The 9847-nt window shown below is 29.0% G+C and overlaps 1 protein-coding gene across 1 annotated transcript in view; it reads left to right on the forward strand.

Moving 5' to 3' along the window:
* The window catches only part of LOC123299131 (eukaryotic translation initiation factor 5B), a 38778-nt gene extending 31496 nt beyond the window's left edge, over positions 1 to 7282 (forward strand). Inside the window, exon 11 of the mRNA XM_044881375.1 lies at positions 7020 to 7282. Coding sequence (XP_044737310.1) covers positions 7020 to 7127 — 108 coding nt within the window. The 3' untranslated portion in view covers positions 7128 to 7282. The remainder of the gene's footprint in view (positions 1 to 7019) is intronic.
* The last annotated feature ends 2565 nt before the right edge of the window (positions 7283 to 9847 follow it).

Here is a 9847-nt window from a genome sequence, read left to right on the forward strand (position 1 = left end):
TTTCCTTTAATTTTTAAGTTGTAAAAATGATTGGAAAGTATGCAAGTTTTGTATTTCGATTGAAAGCTCAGACGCCGGTAAATTTTTACAGATAAGGTTTTTAAACATCTCCGTAGGAAACATTATCGTTACATGGAGGAAAATTAAACTTATGAAACAACTAGCAGATACCCACCCGCTTTGCTGGGTAATTTCTCCTTTAAAAACAAAGACTATCATGTTGTAGCCCTCCCTTATCCTGCCTTTTGTTCACAATTTTATGGATTTTAATTTTTTGGTGGGAACTTTTTTGAAAATGAAGTTTTGCCCATGATACTCGCTGACATTGTAACTTTTCTACAGGTCCAATCATTAAATTTACCTGATTTTTATTCTTTTTGGATCAAAAACAATTATCCCATCCACTGAGTTTCATCAAATTCCAAAAAAAATGTTGTTTTACGTTTTTCTCGATTTTTTCAAAGGGTTTTTTCTCTCCCATTTCGATAAAACTCAGTATATAAGGTAATTTTGACCTAAAAGTACCAAAATTCGGTGCATTTGATGACTGGTCGAATAGTTTTTGAGATATAGACTAAAATCGATCCAAATATTGCGATATCTCAGAAACTCGCATCCAATCATTAAATTAACTTGATTTTTATACTTTTTGGATCAAAATTACCCCACCCACCGAGTCTCATGAAATTCCAAAATTTTTTTTGCGTTTTTCTCGGTTTTTTCAATGGGAACAAAGACCATGACCAAGTTTCATCCAAACTTCCAACATTGATTTTAACTTCTTGAGGGATTAATTTCCGGAAAAAGTGTTAATTAGAATAGTTCTTTGTTTAGAATAGTCACGATTTCGACAGTTTTAAACTTCTTGCAATTTTTTTGTGAAGTATTTTGACAACGACTTCTTTATAAAATGTATCGCAAAAAAAATCAGCGAAAACTCACGTTCTTTGGGCCAAGGTTATAATTTCAATTTTGTTTATTACCAAACTTACCTATCAATCAACAGAAAAAAATTTGGCAAAAACTGTACAGACAAATTTTCTAAAATAAAAAATATTGAACCTTTTAGTACTTTCATCAGTGAAATTTGTTTTTAGAAATCAATTAATTATTTACAAAATCGACAGTTTTTTCTCAGAGTCGGATAAATTAAAAAAAGTATTGCAGACGAAAACAAAGACCAAAATAACATCCGATTATTATCGCCGCCGTCTTATGCACTATGATTTCTTTCATCCATATCTTCATGTATACCCACAGAGCCAGCCGACATACTGGAATTGTGGTAAAGAGTGCAGATATATAAAATCATATTATGAACACAGCAATAATACTTTTGGCGACGCATAAAGCGACTGGCGCCATTTAGAAAATAAATAAACAAAAAAAAAATGTTTCTCAATAGCGTTTCTGTGTTCATTTATAAACTGAATAAAACTACTGGTTTTCTTTATACAGGATGATTCAACAATAAACTGAAAAACTTTACCATAAAAATAACGAAAAAGGGCATATAAATATATTAACGGCCAGGGACTTTTCATTTTCGAGAAATATGATCAAAAACTTTATGATTGATTTTCTATGACATTTTATTGTTATACTTAATTTTATAAAAGGGAACGTCCATAAACTGCGACGTTCAACTCCAGCCTTTTGGCTACTGGCATTAAGGAATTGTAAAAATATTGTGTCCAAAAAATATAAGGATATCCAATGTTTGAAATTAAATAACCTTTTTTTTTATTGTGCAAAAAAAATATGTCAAGAAAACGTAGCCCAGTCTTGATCAGGTCACGTGGCTTGTAGATCTAAGGAATCTCAAAAATCGTACGATCCTAGATAAGAAAGTTGAATTTGGAGGCGAAGTCGAACGGCAATGCAGCCAATATTCTGGCCGTGGGTTTTTTATTATTTTATTGATCTAATCGCTACAAATTCGATCTTCCCGGCTGCATTTACGCGGTAAGAGCTACTTTTAGGTCTTATTATAGTGTTGCTATGCTATCAAGTCAGTCATTAAATGTGACCGGGAATACCGTGCTTACGGACTTACCGTTATCATCATATTTGTGTTTTGAAACTTTATCATCCTATAGCTCGAAAATGAAAAGTTGTCAGTGTATTAATGAATCACCCTGTATATGTTTTTTTATATTTCGTATAAATTGTGAACATAAACTAGTTTTTAAAATTAAAAACGAGTACTTTATTAGCAATTTATATAGGGCTGAGGTCATTTGGGGGCTGAGAAAAAACTTAGGGTAAATATTGAATAGAATAATAAATTCAATAATAGAATTTTATGATCTTTGATTTCTATAAATTATGTTTGTAAAAGCAACAATGGCTAAGTATTTGTAAACAAACAAGAAAATCGAAGGAATTATCCTTCCATAAAGTAACAATGTCAACTATTCAAGCCATCAGTCGCTAAACGAACCCGATGTTTTATATTTTTTCGATTATTTCAAAGGGAAATTCATTTTTCACAATTCATTTCAATTCATTCAGAACAATCATTTTTTAAATTAATTTTGTTATAAAATACAAAAATTGGGTATCTTTTACAATAGGATGAGTAGTTTCTGAGATATCGAGTAAAATCGTGTACGAGGGGTGATACTTCAGAAACGTATCGTTTAATCGCAAAAACAATCAGATTTTCGTATCTTTAAAGTATTTAACTCATTTGACGATTAGATGGATATTTTTCGAGGTAAGTTCAAAATCGATACGAAATATAAACTTTTTGATGCAGTTTCGTACACGATTTTAAGTGTTATCTCAAAAACTATTAACCGAATTTTTAAATTGAATGATAATTACTTTATAGACCAAGTTTCATCCAATTTCGAAACAAAATTTTTTGTGTTATTTTGTGATAGTGATAACAATATTTTTATATCATGTATATATGAAATATACCAAGGTATACTAAATTTAGTCCCAAGTTGTCTGTCCGTCCATCTGTCCAACAACACAATAACTCTTTAATAACCCTTTAATTAATGAATCATAGCAATAACAATTCCTGTAATTAATGTTGAATGAACGTATACATTTTCGATAATGTTGCTCCAGCTGCTACAGATACAAATTTTTTAAATATCTTAATTAAAAAGACAAAAAATTTACGAAAATTTCGTCCGCTAAGACGGGCATGTACATTTCATTTGACATTTTGGGGAATATTTTTCGATATATCTTCCAAATTCTTATTTTAGTTTTAGATTTAAGTTTTTCGTTTCGGATTTTAGTTAAAATCTCAAAAACCCAATTGTTAAATAGTTCAATTATTACATATTAACCAAAAGCTTCGTCTCACAGATTGTAGAAATAAGCAAAAACCTCGACTTGATTTTTTTCCTGTTTATTTTACAAATAATAGACATACTGTATGATCAAACATGGGCTTCGATGCGCTGCGTATTATTGATTGTTAATAAATGAATAAATAAATAATAAATTGCCCGTCACATACACAACATTCAAGTGAATTTGTCGTGGTCGCCAGTCGTCATCAATGCATTGCATATATTGAATGTAAAATGTTAATGAATTGCAATTTCCGTTGATAAGAAAATTATTTGAAAGTCGTAATTTATTATATATTTTGAATGGACAATTTTTCATTCATTCAAAACATACTTTTCATTATTATAATTTTGTGCAATGAATAATACCCACAGTCATGAATGAAATTTTTTTCAATAATTATTATAAAAGCACAGGAGCGCATTTAAAAAATTTTAATATGCAGAATTTCGCGCTTCTTTCTTGAAAGAAAGTGGAAAAATTGAAGAAGAAGCGAATAACGTGAGAATAATCCGTTTTCCATCGAATCAACAGACACTATTTTGCTAATTAAACGTTTCTTACTGAATTAATTTATGGATATAGCATTGAAAAAAGGCAGAAATAATTACAAGTAGTCAAATGGTTGAAACAATAATGTGATTTTCTAAAAAAACAGCAATTTTCTGCTTTTTAGAAGTATTGTAGAAGAGTTCTCTTAATCGAAAATACGAAAGTGGCACAAAGCCCCACAAAAAAGTTGGTATAAGGTCTGCGATTAGCCAAATAAGAATAGTATTCAATTCATAATTCGAAAAATTCGAGTGCTATTTAATTTTCCTTTCATCAACCATTAGTTAAACACCTAATTCGAAAAATTCGAGTGTTATATAATTTTCCTTTCATCAATCAATAGTAAAACACCTTTCTATTAATAAAAATCTTGAAGAGCGTACGCGGTTCGATAGACACCAAATTCTATTACTCATGTTTTCTTGAAATAGGAAGTTTGAAAAAAAAATTTTGTTGCGAGAAGAAATTTACTTTTGGCAATAATATTCATTTTCTTTTGAATAATTATTGAGCAAATATAACCATTTTTTCTTTGTAGTAACGTTTGTAATTTAGACAAAAAAATCGGCTTTATTTAGTACTTTTTTCTTAAAAACTTTCTTCAAGTCTGTATTACATTGAATAAAAACCGCCAATGCTATTAGAAGCTGTTTTAATTAATCTAAATGTAGGTAGTTCGTGTCCCGCATGATATCATGGAAGTGCAAGGCCGTATTTTTTTAAACATTTGGGAAAAACCCTATCGTAAAAACTGTATTATCAGCTTTGAGTAGTAAGTTATGTTCCTCACGTTGGAAGCCACTACTGAAATATGATGTAATAAAATGTAAAATTTATATTCTATTCATTATTTTAATTAGAAGAAAAAAGATATTAATCATAACACCGTTTGTTGTCTGTCTAGTTAAAATAGATAGCTTGATTCATAAAATATATTTAAATATGTTTGCAGTAAAACTGTTTATAGCGGTATTGTTTCGTATAGCTTAGTGCAGGTATTGTACAAAAGTCACCTTTGTTATAACGACAAAATAAGGATTCTTATTGGCCATTAGACCAGGTTCTTATTTGCCAAATATGCAGGAAGTAGCCCATGTAGTAGTTTATGGAAACGTTTTTTTTTTAGTTTTGTATTTTATTAAATCTTTTTTTTTTGTCTTCGTTTTTTGTGGAGACGTTTTTTCGAGGCGATAGAGTAGCGTTTGATTAAACCACACATCCGTCATCTAAACATGCCCTAGTTAAACTGTGGGAAATATCGGTTGCTGGATTATGTTAAATATGTTTTAGCTAACTTAAATTTGGTTGATTTGGCGATATATCTTTGTAAATTTTTTTGTTTTTTTTGCAATTTTCTAAAAAGGATACTACTAATCACAAACAATAGTTTTTACACAAAGAAAAGTTTATTCTTTACTTTAATGTGACTGTAATAAAGTTATCGAAAATTCCTAACAGTTTTTGCTGTAGCTATTTTTATTTTAAATAGAAGAAAAATCGATAACCAGAAAATTTACAATCAATTCTGATTGGCTTATAATGCTTAAGTACATTTTACTTCATTCATAAACCTCTTTTTCTACAAAGGATAGTTATAGTTATAAATTATATTCATTCATATACTCCAACAGTAATGTTTTCTTTGTCTGATGTCCTTGAAAATATAGAAAGAGATGCTTACATAATGCTGTTCATGTCCTTGAAATATATATAATATAAAGATAGAATGTGTATTTTATATTGTTATTGTATATAAATATCTTTGTCTAACACTTAATGGTGTTGAATGGTGATTTGTATGAATGGATATGTTCCATTGAATACTGCAGTGAAATGTTATATTCTTACTGTAATATGACAAGCGTTTTTATATATAGAACGACGCTCTTATCGTCGTTGTTATTGTATACCTAGCGTCTGGAAAATGTAATTTCATTCATTTCGCCGGTGCGATTTCCTACATTCCTTGATAATAATTTGGTTTTAAAGTTTGAACAAAATTTCAAAGTATTTTAACAAAAGAAAAGTTCTTCCAAATCTTTCTGTGTTGTATATTCATTTTTTCCTGTTCATAATTTATGCATTTCTATAAACGTTTTGATTGAGCCTTTTGACTTAAAGCCACATTTTAGCACACACAAAATTTGTATCGATTTCAAATCAATAGTTCTATCAAAAAATACAAGCAAATCTTTGTGACTTTTTTTAATTATATGGGCATCCAGTTTGTTATAATGTTTTTATCGACGTAAAAAAATATAAAAATTTCCAAAAAATTAGATCAATTTTTAGGCCAACAGGAGCAATTCAGACCCCCCCAAAAACACAAAAATCCTGACTATTTATGCAAGATATCGCCTGAAATACTTTGAGATATCGTTCTTCGTTTAGTCAAGCTGTATCTTAAAAACCATATATCTTCAAATAAACTCAATTTTTATATGAGAAGGGAAATAAAATTTGATTTACGATTTCAATACTCGGTATTTTAGGAAATTTTAATCCAAAAAGATACAAAACGCGATCCGGATACCTTAGCAACGCCTGTTGTTTGTACTCCATATAATTGCGGAATGAATTCTCAAATATAGTTCTTTTGGTTTTATTTCGTATTTTATTTCAGCATTTTCAGATGTAAGAGCAACCTCTTACAGACGATTGAAAATTAGTCGTCAATTTAAGACTGTTCCATACACATTTTTGATTGGCGTGAAATCATTGATTATCGTGAAATTTTATAATATTTTTAAGAATCTTCTTAAATATTCATTGATGGAAAAAAATTCATAAAGAAAAGCGGTTTTCCAGATTAGAATAGTTAAAGTTTCAATTGAATTTCAAGCACTGCGATTGTACCCTTTACTCTATCGATTTGAAATTTGGATATGTTATAGGTTTTCATATTCTACCTGCCCTGGGTACTGGGTACCTTATAAATTACTTCGATGACTCCGCTGAATCTGGTTCTGTTTTCTCGTAGTCCTGGTACACTCAAAAATTTCTTACTTATTTTTCATTGATATACGAGCGGATATCGATTTTTAATTCTTTAATTTAGCTTGAATGGATGTTGAAAAATTGATCCAAAATAAATAAAGAAAAGTTTCAGCAAAATATTATTTTTAACTAATCTTTATTTTTTATTTCAGATATCTCGTCAAAGTATTGATGCATGCAAAGATTACTTCCGAGATGATCTAATTAAAACTGATTGGCAACTAATGGTAGAACTAAAAAAACTGTTTCAAATTTTGTAGTTTTTGATTTGATCAAATTTTCTGGAGGATACCGATTTAGTTGTGCTTAAAATAAAAAAATAATTCTTTTTTTTTCTTTTTTTATTATTTTTTCAAAAAAGTATCCAAGCGAAATCAATACAAAAATCTACCGAACATCGTATACATATATCATAAAAATCGCTGATAAATTTTTATAAAAAAAGTATATAATCCAAACAGTTCTCATTCGAAATTATCCTTATAGGATTTCGAAATATCGAAGGAAAACAATTTGCTTCATGGTTGGGTTATTTTTTTTTTTTCGTTTTTAGCATAAATATTTAAAATAAATGTAAAAAAAAAGTATTTTGATAATGATTTTGAAAACATTTCATTATTCAGAATTGTTTTAGTTTAATTATAAATATTATGTAATTAATTAATTAAAATTAATTGATTGATTCGCCTCTCAAATCTCGAACTGCATGGATTATTATTATATTTAATAAACAAATTAATTGTATTTGTATATATTTAAAAATAAAAAAAACATGTCTACCTTTAATGGGTGAAATGATAACAGAATTTATAATTATATTATTGTATACAATTATAAAAAATCTCTTATTATTTTCCATTTTCCTGAAACCCCTTTTTTTAAATTTTAATGATTTTAGATTTTTTCATGGTTGTTATCCCTAAAAAGGTAAGATTTTAGGTTATTCATGTCTCTAAATTATTAATTTTTGTACTCGCTGTGGCTGACATATTAAATACCAGATTTTTATTTTAATTGGAGGGAAGTAAGTATTTTAATGTATAAACTTAACCGAATTTTGACGCAGAGTTATCGGTTTCATTTTTTAAGATCTATCAAATCTAGCTACACAATCTTCGCAAGATTGAGGGAAGCCAAAATACCGCTTCAAGATGATCTAAACCCAAATGTGCAGGACCACCGTTAAGGCCGGGAAACTCGTGCGATTGCCTAATTTCATGGACAACAAATTTTCTAAACTGGCCTGTGGTGACTTCGAAATTTATCAATTGTAAGATATCAATTTCAAAACATTATATAAGACACTGGAAAGGATCATTGGTGCCCTCCAAAATCTGACAAGTGGACAATTTTATTTTGGATAACTGTAAACCGAAGGTCTACAGTTTAGCGGATTAGAGGTCTAATCCGCTTCGTTTCAAAGCGCAAAATAATATCATATTAAAGAGCTGTTTCAATGTTTTTTGATTATAGGGACGAATTTCTTAAAGCCTGAAACTTTAAGGATGTTGAAAAATTGCCTGCAGCCTGCAGCTTTATGTCTTAACGGCCTACAATTGCATTTAGGCTAAAAATAATTGTTTTAACAGTTTTAATAAACTGTGACCATTTTTTTTCTTTTTTCAATGTTTTACAAATTCTTAGTTTTTTCGATAAAGTGGGACAGTGATATGATTATTTTACAAAACAATATGTAAGAGCTTAAAAGAAGGCAGTTTCAGTTTTTGTAGAATATGAGACAAATTTCAGTGCTTTGATTATTTTTAATCCAACTACATTTTGTATCAATTTTGCTTGGAGAGTGAATATCTTGGTCCAAGCAGCTCGTACGGGAAATTTTTAAGAATTGTCAAGAAAAATAAATAAATTTTCAAGTGGTCATAGCAGATCAGTTATAAAATAATTTTTAAAATTTCTTCTAAAATTGATATAAAATTTAGGGATAGATTTCTCACGATTACAAATTTTGTACATAAGTCCAAAATCTAGTTTTGGATTTATTAAAATGCATGTTTTCAATTGAGGTTTCAAATTCAATGATTTTTCGCACAGATACAACTGTTTGAAATTTTGGTAAAATTTTCTGTTTTTTTTTTTTTAAATTTTGGTTTAAGACTTTTGATGAGTGTATTTCATTAAACTAATTGCCTTCGCTGGATATGCTGCATTCTCTTCTGACAACCCAATTTTCAGTATATTTCAGTATATTTAGTCACTTTGGGTGTTTCAAATCGTTAATTGTTTCTGGAAGATCTGCACAACAACTGTTATTGACTCATCGCACATAATAGTCCAAGGTTTTACCAAGTTGCAATTTTAATATTTTGAACATTTCTTCTATACTTCTATACTGAAAGTTTTCAAAAGTTTCCAATATTTTTCAACATTAACTGAGCGTATATAGACTTATTTCGGTCATCGGCAATGTGATACTGAATTTCTGTCACTTGAAAGGCGAACTTAGAGCATCGAGTGCCGAAATAATTGTTAATTCGAAAATAGACCAAATAATGCCTTACCTTACGAGTTTGGCGATGTGATATCAATTGGTGATCCTATTGTCAAAAATCGTTTTCAGAAGGAAGTAGCCTGAACTAAAATCTTTCAAGAAGGATGTCTATCATACAAAATTTAATCTAGCTAAAAGCTAATATCCATTTTTAAATTTTGTGAAATGGTTTTACGCTAATGGTATGAAATTGCCATAAAAACTCAATGTATAAATGCCATTAGTTGAACATACAAAAACTACTAAATAATTCAATTACATTCGCGAATATCCATGTTCATGCTAATTACAAAAATAATAAATATAAAAAAAAAAAAACTAAAGAAAAACAAACCATTAAAATTTTCCAAAATGGTGGCCTTATATCATATACATAATACATGTTAAAAAAAATAAACATTCATTTGTTTTCTATAATAAATTTGCGTAGGTTTATCAAGGTTTGGCCATGCTGATTTCATACTTTGCGCT

This window comes from Chrysoperla carnea, chromosome 4, assembly GCF_905475395.1.
Source record: "Chrysoperla carnea chromosome 4, inChrCarn1.1, whole genome shotgun sequence".
Lineage (NCBI taxonomy): Eukaryota > Metazoa > Arthropoda > Insecta > Neuroptera > Chrysopidae > Chrysoperla > Chrysoperla carnea.